At 41.8% G+C, this 21559-nt stretch overlaps 1 protein-coding gene across 1 annotated transcript in view; it reads right to left on the bottom strand.

Annotated features, from left to right (window-relative positions):
• The window catches only part of insrb (insulin receptor b), an 81400-nt gene that overhangs the window by 7313 nt on the left and 52528 nt on the right, over positions 1-21559 (bottom strand). The window contains exons 3-22 of the mRNA XM_014999213.2: positions 19065-19270; positions 17926-18044; positions 10963-11102; positions 10712-10856; positions 10408-10622; positions 9995-10121; positions 9588-9826; positions 8291-8458; positions 8025-8223; positions 5367-5490; positions 5046-5199; positions 4733-4881; positions 3485-3641; positions 3257-3353; positions 2677-2744; positions 2295-2524; positions 947-1057; positions 624-786; positions 389-518; positions 167-301 (exon numbers count right to left, since the gene is read on the bottom strand). Of these exons, the coding sequence (XP_014854699.1) occupies positions 167-301; positions 389-518; positions 624-786; positions 947-1057; positions 2295-2524; positions 2677-2744; positions 3257-3353; positions 3485-3641; positions 4733-4881; positions 5046-5199; positions 5367-5490; positions 8025-8223; positions 8291-8458; positions 9588-9826; positions 9995-10121; positions 10408-10622; positions 10712-10856; positions 10963-11102; positions 17926-18044; positions 19065-19270 (3076 nt within the window). The remainder of the gene's footprint in view (positions 1-166; positions 302-388; positions 519-623; positions 787-946; positions 1058-2294; positions 2525-2676; positions 2745-3256; positions 3354-3484; positions 3642-4732; positions 4882-5045; positions 5200-5366; positions 5491-8024; positions 8224-8290; positions 8459-9587; positions 9827-9994; positions 10122-10407; positions 10623-10711; positions 10857-10962; positions 11103-17925; positions 18045-19064; positions 19271-21559) is intronic.

Here is a 21559-nt window from a genome sequence, read left to right as displayed (position 1 = left end):
TCCAATTTAGGATAATTAAGACACACAGACATAACGTGACTAGCTTGATGCACGAGCTTTATAAGTCATAGTAAAGAAATTAAAATCAGAATTACTTCATGGAAAAGAGAATTATTGCTAAGATTCTGTTTACTTTTACTAGAAAGGAAAAACAATCTCTATTTACATCCTCTCGGGGCAGTTGTCGGGTCGGTCCAGGAACCCTCCGTCCATCACAAACTTCAGGACCTGTTCATTGGACAAGCCCTGGTAAGGCTGCTCCGCTAGCGTGCTGATTTCCCACAGCACGACCCCAAACGACCTGCAAACAACCGAGCCACACAAACATGACTAAAGGCTTTTTTTCAGGACGGCGTCGGTGCGGGGGGGAGGCTGAGGCGTGACGTACCAGCAGTCGGAGTGGGCGGTGAACACGCCGTCTTTCAGAGACTCCGGAGCCATCCACCTGACAGGAAGCAGGCCCTTTCCTCCTTTGCGGTAGTAGTCTGTCTCGTAAATGTCCCGCGTCATTCCGAAGTCTGGGTGAGAGGCAAATAACGAGTCAGCATGCAGGAAAATCCGCTCACGCTCGCTGGGCTTACAGTGGGGGAAAAAAAATCACGAAAAACAAAACCAGCACGGACCTCCGATCTTGACGGTGAAGTCCTCCGCCACCATGCAGTTCCTGGCCGCCAGGTCTCTGTGCACAAACTTCTTGGCGTTGAGATAGGCCATGCCGTCTGCGATCTCTGCTGCCATCTGGAGCATGTCTTTCAGAGTGGGCGGCGGGGAGCCCGACGGGTTGTTCTAGAGAGAAAAAAATGCACATAAAACAACAAAACGTCTTCATGGTTTGTCCAGAGTTATTCCCTTCACTCAGTCTGTTTGTAATCCCAACAGGCTGAGGGAACATTTTCTCTTTGCTGATAATAAAAATGGTGATGTGGAGGTGGGAGGACAAACAAACCTCAGAGTCTGGCCTCAGACTCCGCAGGTAGCTCTTCAGGTCACCATGAGTCATCAGCTCCATCACCACCAGTGTGGGCTGACCTTTGGACACGACTCCAAGCAGACGAACCTAAAAACACATTGAAAATATTTAAAAAAGGCATACAAATGACTAAAGTCATTTTTAAACATTTGTTATTTATTATTTGGACTTATTATTATTAGGGGTGGTTTCAGCAGACATGTCAGTGAAGGTGAACTGTTGTGCTTTCCTTGAACACATTAGCATAGGTCTTTGGGCAACACTAAACATGTCCTTTACGTTTTTTAAAACAAAATCATTCTTGGATGATGAGACTATTTGTGTCTCCAAATAGACACGACATGTGGAGCCTCCTTTCAGAATGAGCCGTTTCACTTTATACACAAACTCAACGTTTACATTCACACATGAAAGTGGCTGCAAACAGGCGCACAATTACACAACCATACATCTTTGAAAAGCAGAAATGGGGCCTCCTGCACAACCAACAAAGATGCAGCAAGGAGTTTCTGGATGGTAAGTCAGCAACACTTGTCTTTTCCAGCAGCCATTGTATAGTACACACAGCGGGTAAAACCAGCTGACCAAACGTGCTGGAGCTCTGCTTGGTTGCAAAGTGACGGATGGAAATCTGTTGGGGTAGCTAGGTGATTGGTAGAATTCCGTTGTGGTTGCTAGGTGACAGGCAGTGCTGATTTATGACGACCCATTTAGAAGGTTTTTGAAACGGCTCATTTTCCAGAAATTAAAAGTGTGAAATTTACATTTAAATGTTTAAATTTAACCAGATATTATCCAACTCATTAAATTGAATAAATATTGTTACATTATATATCTAAAGTGCTGGAAAAACACAAAACGTATAAAAATAGACAGTAGCTTGCATATTATTCACTGACTACAAGTGCATTAAATATAAATATTTTCCCGGATCTGCGCGAGAGTCTTTATTATGCAGACAAGTTGCAACATTTACAAATCAATGCTCAATTTGGACTATCTCTCCTCCTCCCCAGGTAAATAATAAAACTCCTCCTCTACATCCCAACACGGTTTTGCTTTTAGCCGACAGCGCGGACGCGCGGCGGCTTAACTGCTCCTCCACAGGTTGTGTAATGAAATAGTAATGGCAGGCACTATCGCTCACAGAGTGTGAACATTTGCTTTGGAGTCTAGCTGCGTGTCAATATGGCAGCTTCAGCACAACAAGCGAGTCATGACTCCGTGAGTCACATGTGCTCATGCTGCTTTCAGCAACATGGCAAAAAGCTGTGAGTCAGCGAGCTGCCTCGGCGTGCCGGACGCTGATGGCTTTCGCCCGTACCACATGGTGACAGCTGAAGGCCTTCATGACCGACGCTTCGTTCAGGAACTCGATCCTCTCCCTCAGGCTGGCCGATTCGTTGACAGTTTTGACGGCGACGCGCGTCTCCGGTTCTCCTTTGACGATGTCCTGAGCGATTCCCTCGTACACCATGCCGAAGGAGCCCTGACCCAGCTCCCGGAGCAGCGTGATCTTCTCCCGAGGGACCTCCCACTCGTCGGCAACATACACTAAACAAAAAAAAAAAAAAAAAAAACACAACACGGATGGCTGCAGGAACCCTTCACAGACCTAGAGCTGACTTCTTCTTCTTCTTCTTCTTCACGGTGCCAACATACTTACGAAAACAGAAAGAGCAAAACAGGGTACAGGTTGGACTTACTGTCATTGGCGCTGAAGTATTCAGGATTTGGTGAGGTGATGAGATCTCCTAACGGACCTTCAGTTTGCCTGTAAAACAAGCACAGAAAGCATGTGAGACGCTGCTAGTAATTGATTACCCTGACAATTAATCGATTCATTGGATAAAAAAAGGCACATTCTGCAGATTATTCAATTAACCAACTAGTCTTTTTGATATATGTTAAAAGATGCAGATAAGCAAATAATTAACTTCCTCCTAAATGAAAACACAAGCATTTTCAGCATTTGTTGCAAAGGACTTCTGATAAAAAAAATACTTTGAACATCAACACGTGAAAAGTCCAGTTCCTTCTGCTTTATTTCATATCAGTAGAGTGAAGGGCCTTAAAAAACCTCTGAGGCCTTCAACAAACACCATCGAACTCAAAATAAACAACACACTTGATAAACATGCATGATTTTTTTTCTTCCACTTTATAATTTTGGCTACTTTGTGTATGTCTACCAGCAAAAATCCCAATAAAACACATTGAGGTTCGTGGCTGTATTGTTAGAGATGATGGGATGTTGTCTGGGACAAAGTTTATTTAAATTTTTACCTCTTCTTGAAGGCAAAAAAGGCGATGACTCCCACGAACAACAGCAAGATGGAGGAGACGATCGGAGCGGAAACAATCCAAGCTATACCTGAATCAGCTGCAGGAAGACAGAAGACGGTGAGTAAGAAAACGCATAGCTCTGAACGTCAATCCAGCAAACCGTGAATCGCATTACGAAGAAAAGGGAACTGTAAACATCTGGTAAAGCTGGATGTCATCTTGTCTTACGGCTGGGCATGAAGAAGTATGTGGTTTCTGTAAAAGATCCGTTTCCAGCCAACGACGTAGCCCGGACGACCACGCTGTAGTTCCCAGGCTGCAGCAGGGTGAGCTTTGTGCCACCGAACTTCTCGTAGCTCAGCCGTGACACGCAAATTGAGTGGGGCTGGGAAAAAAAAGAGGGGGAAAAGTATGAGTTTGCTTAACAAATAATGAGAGGTAAGGTAATTAATTGGAAAGAAACACTGGATAAAAATGAACAATTTCAAACTCTGATGCTCGACTATCTTTTCAGTAAAAGACTCAAACCAAACATTTTGGTCTGATCCTGTGTTCAAGCAGATTTTTTAAGAAAGGAAATGAATCTATATTTAAATGCAGGAGAGAAACTTCAGATATAGATGGAAATGCAGCCACAAAAAAGCTGCCTTTCAACCAAAATGACCCAAAATCTAGGAAATTTATTTATTTCAGGAAAACTCTTCATTTTCCTGAAACTCTTTTTTGGGCATTATTTTGCAAAAAAAAGGCTTCTTGGATTATTTTGTGGATTTACAGATATGTAAAGTTTTAGAAAACACAATTAATGATGCATGACGCCTTAATTCAAACGTTCATCTTTAAAAGCTCTGATAAGAGGCTAAATTAATTTATTGTGCACTGCCCCTGCACTCAAACCTTCAAAGTATTCATGCTACAAAATGAATGAATTATCTTACAAAATAAAGGCTAAAGATAAGCAGTGCTTGTTTCATTTTAAGAAATGTTGGCTGTATAACAATTACTGCATGAACAATAAAATATCTTTACGTCTGCCACAAAGGTACAACCTGGTTAATTAATTAAAACATGCTCTGAAAAGAATTTTTAATCAATTATAGATCAGTATGTTTAGGCTGCATGTGTGTGACTTGACTGAGTTTGAGGTGCTGCATTTGAAACCTTCCTTCCTGCTTCTGTCACTTTGGCAACAGAGCTGTTGCTAATGCTGGCTTTCAATCACACATCTGCAGCAAGGAACCAGCTGGAGCCAAACGCGCACACTGTCACAGATGTGCACCTTGTCCACCAGAACCAGAATCCAATTTTGATACGAAGTGCACACAAAAGTCACTTTCTTTTTCTTTTCCATTGACAAAAAGGATGGATGGACAGATAGGATGGGATAAAGCCTAGTAGTAGGAATATTTCTCAGAGTTTTTAGATTTCTGGTGTGAGCACCATGTTTGTAAATCTGCATCAGCCGAAGAGGTTTACCTCCGTGTCTCCAACCTTGCGGTAGAACACCTCATAAAGGATGATGAGGCCGTTAGGCGATGGAGGCTCGTGCCACTTCACAAGCACATGGGGAGGTTCTTCGTTCACAATCTCATGGGTCACCGGGCCCGGGATGTCGTCTGCTTTTACTGGACATTAGGAGCAGCATCTCAGTGGGGCTAATTTCATCTCAAACATCAATATATGCTATGGCGTTAGCTTTAAGTTCGACAAACAAGCAGATCGGTGGTAGCTTTTAAACATCTATCCACCTTGTAAAGATTTATGAGCTGATATATGAGAGGGTCCTTACACTCCGGCATGGTCCGGGCGCTGACATAGGTGGCCATGCTGCAGCGGTTGGGGTCAGTGGGATGGTTGCAGGCTATGATCTCTATCTTATAGCTGGTGAAGTGCTGCAGGTTGGATATGACCGTTGACTCCCTACCAAACACATTTTCCACCACCTGAGCAGAAATAAGGAGAGGGAATTAGTTTGACTGTGCGAATAGATCCAGTAAAAATAATAAAGCGGGTTTCACACTGCGTTATTAACCAGCATCCGAAACCAAACAAAGCACCGAATGAGAACTTTACCCGTGAAACAGAACTATTTTTTTAAGACGTCGGATACCTTATCGTCCTTCTCTTCTTCCTTGTACGAGGCAGTGGTGGTCTGCAGACTGGACATAGTGGAGTAAAAGTGCGTGGAGTCGACGGGCTCAGGATTCTCCACAGAGCGTCGTGGACGACTTTGTCTGGGAAAACAAGGCAAGGAGACGTTACAAAAAGCAAACAAATCGTGACCCCGAACTCGGCTTTCCCAGGAATCGATCCGACATCATGGCTTCAAAACGATAAACTCCCTCTAGAACAGGGGTCTCAAACTCCAGTCCTCAAGGGCCGCTGTCCTGCAGCTTTTAGATGTGCCACAGGTACAAAACACTTGAATGAAATAGCTTAATTACCTCCTCCTTGTGTAGATCTGTTCTCCAGATCCTTGCTAATGACCTAATTATTTTATTCAGGTGTGGTGCAGCAGAGGCACATCTAAAAGTTGCAGGACAGTGGCCCTCGAGGGCTGGAGTTTGAGACCCCTGCTCTAGAACGTTCAAGACGCCAGCAGCCATTTGCAGCAGGTGACGCCACTGAGAGAAGCGTCCTTCATCTCCAGCGCCTCCGATTATCTGGTGAAATCCACACGTGTTTGGCAACTCTTGCCAAAAAACGAGTAAACAGGCTGAAAACATCTCCAGTGGGAAAGAAAATTTAATTTTGAGATTTGTTTTCCTTTTAATCAACATAACTGATGTCACACTTACTGGCACACCTGCTGTCTCTAGTCAGCAGAGAAACTTTCCACAATAACACGACGGTGGAACAGAGAGAGAGGGATTTTTGTTCCCCTGTAGATCAGGGTTGTCCAAATTGAGGCGCGGGGGCCACATCCAGCCCTCAGAATTATTTAGTTTGGCCCCTCATCATAATTTAAAACCACCAACATGTTCAGATACTAAAAGATTTAACATACCAACATTTTTAGTTATCACATTTCCTCCTAACATTTTTAAGAAGGAGCAGATTGAAGTAAAAACTTTATTCATATTCCATTGATTGGTAGAATTGAACAACTACTTTTTTTTTTTTTATCTCCTGAAAAGTTTCTTAGGTTATTCAATGATGAACAGATTCACAGCATCCTCCATTCTCCAGTAAGCTCACTGTGCAGAGATAAATGTGGGCCTAGAGGTCAGTGGCTAAAAGAAATAGGCCTCTCTATCACCATGGAAACAAGTTGTGAATTATTAATTAGAAGTTGCTTGAAACCCTGATCAATATAACAAAAAAATCTTACTTTTAAAATTGCTTCGGTAGTGTTTACTTTTTTAGGAAAAATCAGTATTTTACAGAAACAATTATTTCCTAAAATGCTATTTTTTTTGTCACAGAATAAATCTTAAAGGTTTGTTTTCTTTCCCAGTGTGAGATAACATTTGGTTTAAGGCATTTTTATTTTTATTTTTACCAAAGGTACCAATAAATCCTGTGGAGGACATTATATTTGTCAAAACACAGAAATAAAATTTTCTTCACTTAAAAGAAAAAAATCACAGAATTCATCTTTAATCACAGCAGCGGTCGCCTTGTTGATGCTTAGCTCCTGCCGAGTTGATTCTCAGTCAGGTGGAAGAAAAACACCCATGTCTCCCTCTGGTTGATGGACTTAGGGAGCACGAGGATTGTTGTTTGTACCAAGAGCTCGACCCGTCCAGAGCCATGAGTGTGTGAAGCAGAGTGTATGTGTGTTTCCAAATGGCGGTTCGCATGATTGCACTTCTGACTGGCATAAATGAAAATGGGCACAGTAATCACTCCCTTGGGGAAGTGTGTGTGTGTGTGTGTGTGTGTGTGTGTGTGTGTGTGCGTGTGTGTGTGTGTGTGTGTGTCAGGGGGAAGGAAGGGTCAGACACTCAGCACCTCCCACCTTAAGCCCCCCATAAATTGTTGCTTTGCACAAAAACAAGCGTCTAAGAAAACCCGCAGACAGAAAGATGTGAGCTGCTTCGACATGAAACGTCACGGTTTCTGGGATTAAAAAAAAAAAAAAAAAAAAAAAAAGTCTGCTGACACTGTTGTAAACAATTGTGAAGTAGCTGATTACTGTGTGAAAATGGTGGCTCAAATTGTTCGGTGCTTTCTCGACTTGACTCCTCTACTAAGCTTACTTTACAGTAAGTTATCAAAGGTGGTATTTTTTTTTTTATTAATTTCTTTTTGATCTTGTTTTTTAAAATGACACTTTTATCTTGTTTGAATTTTTTATTGTTATTATTTTGTTACTCAGGGTTCAAATGCAATCTTGAAATTTCAGGAATGTAGGTGTTTTCCAGGTCAGGATAAATATGGAAAAAGATGAGAAACTGGAAAAATATTTATTCCAGATTTCCTTCCTGGATCCATCTTTTCCCTATCCTGCCTTTCTTTTCCTTTTTCTCCTTCTTCATGTCCTTCCCTTCTATTTTTTCCATCACTTTCTGCCTCCTATGTCTCTTGTCGAATATTTTCTCTCTTTATTCCTTTCTAGTGCGGTTCCTTCTTTCCTTCCTGTCTCGGTGACTTTCATGGATTTTGTACTGAAAGTGTAAAAATTGATCAGGCATTTGAGGGTTTAAATTTCATAAAATTGGGTAAAATCCTCTGGAAATGTGACTCTGGAAAAGACTCAGCATGACGCAAGTTGTGAATTGGTGCTATACATAAACAAACTGACTGCCAATCCAAGACAACTCACTTGCTCTCAAACACGACATTATGGAGGTAATCCTCAAAGGTCTTGCGGTACGCTATCTCCTTCTGCTGCTTCTCGAGCTCCATTTTCGTCTTTGGGCAAGTGCAGCACCCGCCCCCCGAGTTGGGCTCCTCTGTTCGGTTCCACTTCTGCTCGTCTTCGCTGTCGAGGTGGGTCGGGGTGCGGGACGGCAGCTTCATTCCTGGGAAAGACGGAGTGGCGTCAGGAAGGAGGAAGGGGAACAGCCGATGGTTTCAGTTTCCACTCACCTTGCAGGCAGTAGTCAAACTTGTAGAGGTCACTGTCCTCCTCCTGCTTGTGACAGATGACCCGGTAGTGGGTGATGTTGCCGTTGGGGCTGGTGGGAGGCTTCCACTTCAAGATGATCTGAGATGAGGAGTTCGAGGATGAGATGGGGTCCAGAGGTCCAGAGGGCTCTGAAGGAGGCAAAAGACAACGTTTAGCCAAAACTGTAAAATAAGACACAGTGCGGCCTTGAAGTAGAGCTGTTTGATAGACTTGCATGGATGAAAACACACACAGTTCCAGCAAAAACAGGAATGACGACAGGGCAATGCAGCTCAGAGATGGTTCATTCGAATACTCTCATATGACACACATTAAACAGTGAGAGGTTCTACTGTTATGGCTTTGCCAGAAGAGAAGGGAGAAATAAGAATGCAATTAAGTTACACCGCATGCATGCGGTTCCGAGTTTAAACACGCAAAACATGCTGCGAATTGTTTTCAGGAGAGGAAATTATGCAGTCAGGAGCAGAATCGTGATCATGGTTTTATTACAATTTCCCTTAGAATTTCAATCTCATATGAACACACACAGTAGATTTGTGCCCAGACAACTAATGAACATTCACAACACCGAAGCAAAGTGCGGCCATGGTACGGTCAGCTGTTTTGTGAAGCAAAACGTAGCGAAAGAAGATGAAAGATAAGACAATACGACATGAACAGCTGTTTGATTCCATGTTTTACTGACTAAAAACTCAGACTGTAAGATAAGTAACCTAAACTTGCTGGGTTTAGGTCAATAATTATCAGTTTCATCAAATATTTCTGTAGAAAAAAGGAAAAAAAATTAAATAATTTTATACACAGGGAAAGAAACTCTCCCTTTTAACAAATTAAAAACTCCTCAGACTGAAAACTACCCTTTAATGTTCTAACAATCATTTATTGTTTATTTCTATCAAACTCTGCAGATTGCTACAAATCGATCTTCACAGATACCAATGTTCTCTCTGTTTTGATATGCCTCATTGGTCATTTTTTTTATTTATTTTTAATTATGCTTGAACAAAACCTGCAGAAAAAGTTGCTGTTCTGTTTCAAAATAAGCACTTTTCTTTAAAAGCTGTATCAATTGACGTCTAGTTTTACAGCAGCATGCAGTGCTCGAACGTTTATTAACTCTGCTTTAAAGCGAGTTAAGCTAAGCGGTTCTGTCAGTGATGAGATCCGGACCCAGTTGACATAAACAAATATATTTACATGTCATCTAAGCAGTTTAAAAATCTAAAAACAAACACCAGGGTCAGTTCTACTTACTTGAGGCGTCCGTGCGAACATACATGATGTTACTCTTGGCTCCGTGAACCTGATGCTCGTCGGACGCAGACAGCTGGGTTCTCACCATGATGGCGTACTGGGTCCAGGGTTTCAACGACCGGATGAGGTAGCCTGGATCTTCATGGTTGGCGCGGGGTGGCGGGTCGACGTCAGCAATCACCCAGCTGTTTGAGCCGCACGCATCCTGTCCGTCGAACTCCGTCACATTCTTGTACGGGCTGCGTTTGGCATAAAAAAAAAAAAAAAAGTTAATAAGAAGACTCAGGAAAAAAAAACAAAAAAACAAAAAACAAATGCACAATGACTATATCAGTATAAAATATAACAATACCGGTATTAAAACAAAACAAAACTTATCATTCGGGATATAAAAACCTCCCACTTACGCCTCTTTGTAGAGAACCATAAATCCCAGCAGGTCTCTGTAGTCCGACGGCCAAAACGAATTCCACTTCAGGATGATCATGTTGGCCCTCACCTTGACAGACGTGAAGTTCAGCAGCTGCATCTCACCTACACAACAAAAGAGTCAGGGGTCAGCATATCTGTATAAATAGCTTGAAATACACAGAAACCTTTCGGTCTCTAACGCGAAAATAATTAAAGTTTGATAAGATGAAGTTTTATCCAAAACTTCAACAAAGGCGTTAATTCTTTAAAAACATTTCATGACATTAAATTTACAAACTTGATATGTTGTTGAGACCTACACAAAGTGGTGCATATTTGAGTGGGTGGAAAATATTTTTCCTATCAGTTTTCCAAAAATGTTCACTGAGTCAGACAGGAGGACTCTTACAGGAGGCCTGGTCTCCGTTGGTGCGAGCTGCGATGTCGTTCTTCTGGTTGCGCTCCTTGGTTCCCGTCACCTCCTCCAGCTTTCTGATTTCCGACATGCAGAGCTTAGAGTTGAAGTGGAAGAACGTGCGGCCTCGCTCGATCGTCAGGTTGTGCTTGGACCAATCCCACAGCTGGCGGAGGTTCTGGTTGTCAAGCGCGTAAAAGGCGTAGCTACTAACGGAGGAGCGCAGAGATAAGCGGTTAACGGACTCGTCCTGGCATGAACTAAATATGAGACGAGAGCTGGGAGAAGGAGCGCTTACTCTGCTTCAAGCTGCTCTCCCTTAATGGTATGTAGCTTTCGCAGGAAGGAGAGGGAGACCAACGCGTAGGCTCTGCGAATACTCAGGTAACCTTTGATGACCTCGATCTGTCCAAGGCTGGCCTCCAGCTCGGCCGCTATGTTCGCTGCAAGCAGGAGGACAGTGGAGTTTGCAGCCAGGCAGAGACGATTATACAGAACAAAGAACGACAGAACATGCAGCTGTTGCGGGCGGTGGGTAAAACTGCTTACTTCCTCCTCGGATCTTGATGACCATGTTGCCCTCGATGACGGTGCAGCCTCTTAGCGCCTGGGCCGAAGTTACAGAGTCAATCGTTTTATTTCCCTGGCATGCTTTAGGACAGGGGCCCGCACAAGGTTCACAGGTCAGCCTAAACAAACACGAGAACTGAGATTAAACCAACCAGTACATCATTTTCAAATCTGTTGTTTCTTTGTAATATTCTTGTTTGTTTTTTTTTTAATGAAAAATCGTAGTCTAGCGATGAAGGGTGGCTCGGGTGGAGGATCCTCAATTTCGTTGTGCCTTCAGATATAATGACAATAAATTCAATTCTACTATATTCTATTTCATTTTAACATACAATGAGTGTCCTACAGCTCCAAATGCACAGAAAATGTCCAAATTATCCATCCATTTTCTTTACACCCTTGTCCCTTGGTGGGGTCACTGGTCTGTCGCAGGGCAACACAGAGACACACAACCATGTACACACACACTCACACCTAGGGGCAATTTGGAGAGGCCAATTAATCTGACAGTCATGTTTTTGGACTGTGGGAGGAAACTGGAGTACCTGGAAAAACCCACGCATGCACAGGGAGAACATGCAAACTCCATGCTGGGAATTGAACCCAGAACCTTCTTGCTGCAAGGCAACAGCTCTACCAACTGCGCCACTGTGCAGCCCCATGAATGAATATTCTATTTCATTCTAACATACAACGAGTGTCCTAGAGCTCCAAATGCACAGAAAATGTCCAAATTGACAAATTATGAGTTAGATTTTTTTTAATTGTTATCAGAGTAAGACTGGGCTCAATATCAATCCACAGCACACTTATGTTTAAATGTAAAAAAAAAAAAAAAACAAAACCATGCATCAGTGTTCTTTTACTTCACAATCATTGTGTACTTTGTCTTACTGTACCACATAAAATCCCTGGAAAATATATAAGATTTGAGGTTGTAACATGTCAGAAGTTGAATCTCAGGAGGTGATTGCAAATCAAATTAATTTGGGGCTCAAATGACAACCAGCTTCTGTCTGCTTGGTTGCAAATAAATCTGCTCACAATTCAGAAGTGAATGTTTCTCTCCGGTAATCAGATAACTCCCATAATGAGCCCGTAAAACGCAGATGACACCCGCTCTCGTTCACTTCTGCACCTCCTTGATGTTTATTTGGACCGCGGCGACCGACGTGAATGATCAAAGCGAGCGTAATCACTGACAAACCCAAACAAACACCGCCGTAGCTCCCAAAGGGGCTCGCGCCTGTTGCTTTGTCTCTCTGTTCGCTCGGTGACGTCCTCTGCCTGCACGCGTGCACTTCTGCACGAAATCACAAATGCAGGCGGGATTTCACAGCACGAAGAGGCCCTGATGGCGCCTTTTAGGAAATTCGTCGACAAACGAGCTTCGAAGACCCCTCGAAAGATTCCTAAAGAGCTTAATCCGTCTTTTTGTTCCTTTTTACAGACTACTGCTTTCAAGCCCGAAGAGCTTCGCTTGAAAATGACTTGAAATGTGTGGAGAGAAGCTGCATTTATAATTCAGAAAGACAATGATTAGTCCTTTGACAGAAAGATTAAAAATGCTGACAATACAACTGTAAGGAAAGCTAAAAAACAAACTCATATCTGTTTTTTGTTTTTTTTCCCCCAGTAACAGATGTGAATCGACAACATCTATATAATGAAACATTGATTTCCATGGCAACAACAGTGTCGATGACATCACAAGATTATAACTGATCAGTTGGCACCAGTAAACCCTATATTGGTCCATCCATGTTATGGATTCATGATGACAAGATCACAATATTTTGGGGGGAAACCAAAAACAGAAAGAAAGGATTCATAAATGTTCAGTTTTGACTTGTTTTAATTTTTAAGTGGTCTTAATCCCCGTATTAGTAAAGGATAAAAGGCGTATGTTTCTATATTAAAGTGTTGTATATTAACTGAAAAAAAATAAATGCCTCATGTGATGTAACTGGAGGGAGGAGCGCGCTTAAAATTTCTCTTTGGGATGCCGTTTTAATTATTCAACTATAAAACAGCAAAACAAAAGAAAAAGAAATGATGGCATGTTGGTCTATAGTTGACAAACCCCATTTAAGGTTTTGTGTAAAATTCTGGCTGGTAGCTTTAACAAGTTTAGATCAGGCAGAAGGGTCACCTTTTATTAAAGCCCCTGCACATGGGGACATAAGCCGACAAAGGATGCTGCTGTTTGTTGAGGGAAACATATAAGCTATGCACAAACTGCTGTTTGAAATCTCTTCATGCTTTAAATTCTGTTTATGTAACTCCTATTATAATCCCTCTCTCAAGGACCGTGCCCTGACTTTCTCCCTCTTCCTGCTGCGCTGTCCTCACAATGGCATTTAGTACAAAGACACGGAAACCTCCCAGTTCCAGCCCCGACGATCTTTGTTTACGGTTTACCGAACGCTCGAGGATTCCTGCCAATTAAAGACCAACTAAGTGTTCCTCTTTGAGCGAGTGAAAACACGGTAACAAGCGCTCCAAAACAATGAATAATAAGAAAAATTCAAGGACTTGTTGTCTTTCTCAGTCTCCCACACATGGAGGGGAAAAAAAAAAAAAAACATATACTCTGCCTCTCCAGCGTAACGCTCTAGTTGCAGCGCAGAAAAGGGAGAATGTTTTGGGCTGTTGTACCAAAAACACAGACACACAGGCAGACAGGCCGGGGCTCCGAGGGCAGCTCTTAAAGGGACAGTGTTTATCTGAACCCTGTGACTCGGACTCCGGGGTCTGTTGGAACCATCTAGAGCAGAGGCCTGCAGCTGACGCTCAGGTTTTGGTTTCGGCCCAACCCTGACAGAACCACACCAAATGTGGGACTGCGTGCTCGCTGTCACGTTGTCCAAAAAAAGATGAGCAAACTCCTTTCCCATAGCAGACAGAAGCAGATGCTTTCTGAGAGCAGCAGATGTGGCGAAACGCAGTTTGGGAGAGAAATTGAAATGAATTTAACGTCATAAAACAGATTGGAGCAAATTTCCAAATGTGTACAGCATGCCATCATAAAGCTTAACGTCTTTTGATGTGTGACATCTTGAGGAATGTTACAGATTTGTGAAATGAAGACATTAAGACTGCACTGAAATATCCAACAATATCCAACAATGAACATTGTTCATGTCCAAATTTTATAGTTTTCCAGACTAAAGTCAGCAGAGTTCTCAGTTCACCTTTGATTTACTTAAAAAGTTCACTATGAGAGAAGGTTTCATCCATGCCAACGCAAAACATGAATGAATGGATGGGTGAATGCATGGATGGATGAATAAACAGATGGGTGGAGCAGAGGTGGGTAGAGAACCCAAAACTTGTACTCAAGTAAGAATAGAACTACTTCGACATATTTTAACTCAAGTAAAATTAAAAAGTAACAGACTGTGAAATTTCTCTGAAAAGTATTTAGTAAAAAGGCAACTCAAGTATTGATTAACTGAGCAGAACATTTAAAAGTCCCATCATCAAAAGGAGCGAAATATACGGTACATTATGTTGAAATTTAGTTTTTTTTAAAAGATCAAAATGAAAATTAATATAAATGGCATAATTATAAAATAGCAAAATCAGACAACAGAAACATTCTTCCAAATCAGTTTTCAATATAAAACTTCACTTGAACAAAAACTGCAGGTGTTTGCCTGTGTCTGGTTGTGAAGTCACTCGCACAGAGTATCCAGAAATTTTACTCAAGTAAAAGTAGCGACACTCCATACTAACCTTACTCAAGTAAAAATAATAAAAATACTTGCAAAAGTAATTTTTTAGTCCTAGTTACTACCAAACTCTGTGGTGAAGGAGACAAAAGAAACGGATAGACGGATGGAAACCGATCATCTCAGCGAAACATCCAGACGGCCCTCACTGGATAGCTACATTAGTTATGGTTAAAGCTGCCGTAAACCTTCGTGAATACAATGTAAGTAAAGAAAATATCCTGCAACCATCCAATTTTGTCACTGCGTCTGCAGCTTGTGAGAAGCTGCGCATCTGTGATGACGTTAGTTCTTGCTTTAACCAAAACACACATCGGCCGCGGTGTTGCAACACGGGCCTGATGGAAAAGTCTTGTTTATCGCACGATATCTACGGGCGCGCATGCAAACGCAAACTCTGCTCTGGAAAACTTTCAGACACTTCACGGGATCCGTTTCCGACCCAACCACCAGCACTAAAAGGTGAGATTTAAAGTCCAAAACTCAGCAGCATCACAACACCGGCAAACATTTCTCCAGAGCAGGATGGAGGTGCAAAAGAGAGGAACGTTTCCCACAGAGTCTTGTTATCACGGCCGTCATGTGCTGAAACTCTGCTTCCTGTCGCTCTACTGGATCTCAGGGTTGCATTCAACACTCAATCACAGCGTAAAGATGGACGGGAAAAATGGGATTTTCTCGTACTGTGGTCCAGGTCTTACTTGGATGAGTATGAGCAGAAATCACACATAGGGTTTCTCAAGACGCCGTTCTTGAATAACATCCATTTAATATCCATATTCTCCTCCCGGCTCGGATTATGGAGCGCTACGGCATCTCTCACCCTCCTGGTGAATCGCAGCTTCATATTTCTGTGTCACCACGTGACTACGGTTCCTTACAGTCACTGCATCAGTGGGGTCAAAATACCAGTAGGTAGCGGTAAGAGTTTCCCTCCAGCTTAATGATAGGAAGACGACAACCGTCTCTGTTTTTAATCCCAGCAACACAAAGTGAGAGATTTCCACTTACTTCATCTCAGTGAGCACAAGACACAAAGAAACCTGGGTGGTGTTGTGCTGTCACATCTAAATTTTACAATTCACATAAAGGCTGTTACTAAATCCATATAAAACCAGAATAAAGGTTTTTCAGTGAAAACTGAGCAATAGGTGAATGCTTTTATTTTTTTATTTTTTTATTTCATTTTAATCATGTTTTATCTATTTAGTTTAGATTCACATTTTAATGTCGCTCCTGCTTTATGCAAAACTTAAATTTCACTTTTATTCTGTGATTGTTTTTCTCCTTTTCAGTACAAGTGTTTTTCCTTCTAGTTGCTTGATTTCAATTGAAAGCGCTTTAAATTATATTCTGTACAAATAGTCAAATCAATCAATCTGTGGTTTAAAAAAAAAACACCAATTATAGTGTCTGCTATGCCATGAGAAACAGTGAAGCAGGGAAAACTCTTATTCATTTCAGGTCCAGACGCCTTCCTCACCCTGCAGCCCTGACTGTGAGGCTCTACTCTGCCTCTTATGCAAGATTTCGGCTCTGACCTTTAAGACGCAGAGGTCAGCTTCCCCAGTGTACAGTTTGGCGAGTGATATCCACAAAAAAACACACACACACACAAACATGGTGCATCTAACCGTATTTACAACGCAAGTGAAGACTTTATCTGAAAAATAGATGTGAAAAACATCAGCCGCAAACCATACTGAAATATATGAGCGGCATCAATAAATCTCGTCAGAGCGCTGCAGACCCAGAGGCTTTGTGAAACACAAACCTGCCCCCCCGACTTTTCATATTGATCTCAGGTCGTCGTCGTCTTTGGTTGGTGTGACTGTCGCCTCTTGCAATAGCTCACATTAATGATTTAGTCACATGAATATTTCATTCCTCCTGCTGGAAAGTATGTTATACTCGTTGCTCAAGCCTCATGCATGCGTTTAGTGAGCGTGTAAACAGGAGTGGTTTCCAAAACACATACTTGGCTTCTAAACAAACACGCATCTCCCTGGTTTAGCAAGAGCCAGTGAGGCTAAATAAGCATGACAGTGATTTTCCTTTGCAACAAGTAAGACTGCTCTCGATTGTTGGAATGCAGATCAAACGGTGAGCTCAGAAGAAGCAGGTATAACAGATGTTTAGGATGATTTCTGCACCGGTGATATCGAGTAGCAGGATAAAGGCCTCGCTATGTGGCTCTTTAGTTCCTTAAGTTTTCCACCTCTCTGGCACATCCTACTCTGGTCACCTTAAGCACAGACATAATCTTTTCCGGTAGGATAAAATGTGTTTATGACCCTTTAAACTGATCTTTCAGATCCCCATGATAAACCAGGCCATACGAAACAACCGTGTGAAACATCCGATCCTAAATAAACAGCTCCTTGACAGATTACTAAAGCTGGTGCAGTTTGACAACACTAGTGTCAGCAGGAAAAATAAGTAATGTCAAACTCTTGATACACAATAAACTAGCTGGACAGGACGCAATATTACAAGAACACTTTTATAAAATAACGGCTGATTGTTCTTTAAAATCACATTTTAATAATATATCCAGTTTGCATTTGGAGTCATAAACAGCACAGAGACTGTTTACCAGCTTCTTGTTACATCAGACGAGTCCTTTCTGTTTAAATGGCAAATAATGGAATTGGGACTTAATTAACCTTCGTAACCATTAAAAAATACTGGAAACTGTGAGAACAAAATGGGCTTATTTGAGAACTTTAATATAAAGTAATGACTAGAAACTCCACATTGGGTGCTTCCAGTTCAATATTAGATTGTTAGGTTTGTTTGTTTTGTGACTCATAAAACTGAACTTTTTGCTGGAAAGTGATTATTCTTTGATAGAAAACCTTAGACGGCAAGTTAGTTGTACGCAACGAGACATTCGCTATATCAATAACCCTACTGCAGAAGCCCTTCAAGTGTTTTAAGCCTAAAAGATTGATTTCACTGATGAGCGGACGAATAACAAAAACGGAGAAATAAACGATTAAATTTCCCCAAAAGGGGGAAAAAAATAAATAAATCAGCCCCGGCCGCAATCTTTACTCAGATAATAGATCTCTCTACTCAACAGCGCCCTTGTACGTTTGTGTACAAATGTCATTGTGCTCACTAACCACCACACATTTGTTTTTCTTGTGTTGATGGTGGCCTCCGAGTCGTGTTTGCATGTGAGCTCGTGGCGAGCCAGACTTACGTCGTGGAGTTGCTGCTGTATCCAGAAGGACACTCCTGAATGCAGGCGCCGTTGTGGATGACGTACTCATGGCAGTTGGCATCCAGGTTTTTAGATTTCTTACACTGGTTGTGAAGGTCCTGCAAGACAAAGAAAAAATAAAAAATAATAAAAAAGACATCAGCCCGCCTAATCTGTTTTGGTGGCTAAAAAGATTTTCTATTATACTGAATTAATTAAAATGGCTTCTGACCCCTGAAAAACAAATGTGGCGAGTCTTAGTTTCCCCCCAAAATATGGCTGTGGTCTCATCTTGTTCTTGTTCATCGTCGTTTCTCCCAGCAGCTGCTCCCCAATAAATTCAATGTTTACATCCCTGCTGGCAATAGCGCAGTTGTTGCAGTTTTTTGTTTGTGTTTCTTTTTCTTTTTTCCCCCCACATATTTTTTATAGATTTCTGCTGTTTTTGTATACTGATTGTAAAAAGGTCTGCTGGGTTTTTTAAAGTTCAAAACAAATCCATGTTATGGACGTTTTATAAACGTCATCTCACTCAGTTGTACATCCTTTGGATTGTAAGTACAATATTTATATTCTAATAACTGCATCTTGTACAGTATGCTATTATTAATATAAGTGTTGTTATTTTTAATCTTTTTAAAACTTTTGAAACTTCTGTGTGAACCTGTTTAAATCAGATCCTCTGTTACGGCAGAATTTCCCCTCAATGAGACAATAAAGGTTTTCCTATTCCTCTTCCTATTCAATTCTATTCTGTTGTGTCTTAGGAAATTAATATATACTTTCATCCCTCCTTGTTGAATCTTTTTAATATAATGACATTTATTCATTAGGCAATTATTAAAACCCAGATTAGAGCAAATTAAAGACTTTGCATCCGAGTCCAAAATGTCGTCTTCAGAGCTGTCTGACACAAAAGTGACACCTTGCAAAAATCAACAACACAAAACACTATAAAAAAATGTTAAAAATAAGAATTGTTTAAAAGTTCGCAATTATGACAACGTCCATCAGAGGTCCTACAAAGTGGAAGCAATAAAACACTACCTGTTTTAAACTACTTCACAGAACCCCACTTCAGATAAATCAGAATATCTCAGTAAGGGGATTTGGTGACAGAAATCTCAGCTACTGCAAACCTGGCAGAAAGAGAAGCTGACACAGCGCCAGCCTTGGAAAACGTAGTATCCAGGAGGGCATTTGTCCACGCAGATGTTTCCATGCTGGAGGTTCCTGCAGGCCACACAGCTGGTGGCGTTCCCCGGCTCCGAGCAGCCACCCAGGCACTGCTCGTGGCAGCACTGGCCCTGACGGCTGCATGCGCCATTTTTACAGTTATCGCATGCTGAGGAAAAGCAGAAGAGGAAGAAGTTGGTTAATATCAAGCCACACAGACAGACCTACAACATTTTTATTGTAGTTTGAGAAACAGACTGTGGGAGAAACAGACGCATTTTTTTTTTTTTTTTGCATCTGTGCACAAATACACAAGCTCGGTTTAAAGCTCACCTCTCAGAAATGCCACAGATCTTTCCGCTGCAGTGATTGATATTAAGCTCCAATGAAAGCTCTCATTAGCCCGTATTTACATATCTACCCACACTAACAGAACCTCGCTATCTAAACAGGACTTCAGTGGTAAAGCAACGCTCCCTACAGGGGTAAAAACATCACAGATAGATTAATAGGGTTTAAGTTAAACTGCACTGAAGCTCACAAGTTGAGTGCCAGCACTAATCAGAGATCAAAAACAAAAGCAGAAACGCTGCAGCTGTAAAGACCTTCAAAGATTTAACCGCACAAACACCGCTGCTGTTCCGACATCCGCGGAGAGATTCAGTGACCACAGTTTACAGTCGGCGGGTCAACAGCAGCAGTCTGCAGCGCCGCATGGAAACAACCTGAACGGCTGAAAGCCTGAAGATTGTGTGTTGCTAGCTAATGTCAGCTTTCATTTCACCATTTGGTCAGAGAGACTGATTGTCAAACTGTCTACCAGGTCTGACGTGTTTGTGTGGCGTGTTCATCTCCTCTCAGAGGAAACTGAGCTTCAAAAGGAAGATTTTTTTTTTTAAATGAACCCCAAAGAAAAGCTGCATGCAAGCAGATGTACAGTGAGACATAAATTTGAAATGCAAAAAAATCTTTAACAATCTGAAAATTGTGGTGTGAATTTGTACTCAGACCTCATCTGTCCTTTCCTTGCACACCCACCTGTCAACATTAGTTATAGTTGCTGGTATTTTAGAGTAGATATTTTGTTTTTCTTTGCAAAAAAAGAAAAAAAGAAACTGAAGATCCTTCAGATTGTAACACGAGTGAATGAGCAACATTCAATTCTCAGTTGTCAAGATTTTCAAGTTGATTTAGGTCTGGACTTAAGACTGGACCATTTTAACATGAGTACATGGACTGATCTAAATCAATCCATTGTAGTTGTGACGGGGTTGCCCCATGCTTATCCCCATGTCTTCGAGGATTTTCCCAGCAATACTCAGCTTTTATTGAAGTTAATATATTCAGGGAAAATATTCACCTGGCTGTGCAAATTTGTATTTTTAATTTAGCACTGTTATATCCATCACCATAATGACAGAATTAATCCCGTTTGTATCACAACATAGGCCATGTTCAAGGTTTTACTGTCAAAGACCAATAAACTTTAATTTTGTAACGCTTAGCACTGATATTTTAAATACCCAAAATAAAAACAACCAAAAACAATAAATGAAACGGGGAAAAAATCTCCACAGAAACCATAAATTAAATAAAATGGATTATGAAGTCTCTGTATACCAAACTGCCCTTCAAAAAAATAATCATTAGATATTATTGAACTCATTTTAATTTGTCATACAATCACTTGATTAATTCTCCTGCTGCTAGTTTTGATATCAAGAACAGAACCAGAGTGTCTCAGAAAACAGATCCGGGTCAAACAGCAATAAAAAGTCATCTTAATCTGTTAAATAAAATCCGTTTATAATTTAGTCAAAAATTATAACACCACCGACGAAGAGCTGAAAATTGCAGCAGCAGCCACAGTTTGTGAGAACTTAGCCTCATCCATTTGTTACCAAAGACATGGTTAGGACCCCCTCTTTCTGCTTGGAAGGCTGCCCATTGTACTGCCTGAGTAAAGAAGCAAAAAGGGTTGCTGCAGGCAGGGGGGCAGGGAGTTGGTGGGATAATAAGGGTAAAGAAGAGCAGCAATGAGTAGAGGGAAAACCACACCATGTTCAGCCTTTGGGGTAGTTCTTCACTCCTCTGCATTTCCTTTACTACGAGCTGTGAACCCACGGCACACCGCCGTCTCCGACAGAGAGAAATGCACAGCCCTAGCCCGCTCTCTCTTATCTGTTGGCTGTTTGTATGCGTACGCGCTGCGACCACGGCGTCGTCGCGTAACGGAGCGGGGAGGGGCGTCCCTGGTCCGGCTCCAGATCCAGGATCCGCGCCGGAGATCCGCTCCAGCCCCAGATCCAGATCCACCCTCGGCTTCAGCCAATGTGTTTGCTGGCTGGGGGAGGCAACTGTTCTGTGGCCTCTTCCATGTTGGGGTGGAGAGCCGCCCAGGTTTAACCCTGGCCCTGCTGGGGCAGAGGCCGAGGGGCGGTAGACGCAGCGAAGGAGC

The sequence above is a fragment of the Poecilia mexicana genome, unplaced genomic scaffold, assembly GCF_051168715.1.
Source record: "Poecilia mexicana isolate PSO_F unplaced genomic scaffold, ASM5116871v1 scaffold_4, whole genome shotgun sequence".
NCBI classification, from domain to species: domain Eukaryota; kingdom Metazoa; phylum Chordata; class Actinopteri; order Cyprinodontiformes; family Poeciliidae; genus Poecilia; species Poecilia mexicana.
This window is presented reverse-complemented; position numbering and strand designations above follow the sequence as displayed.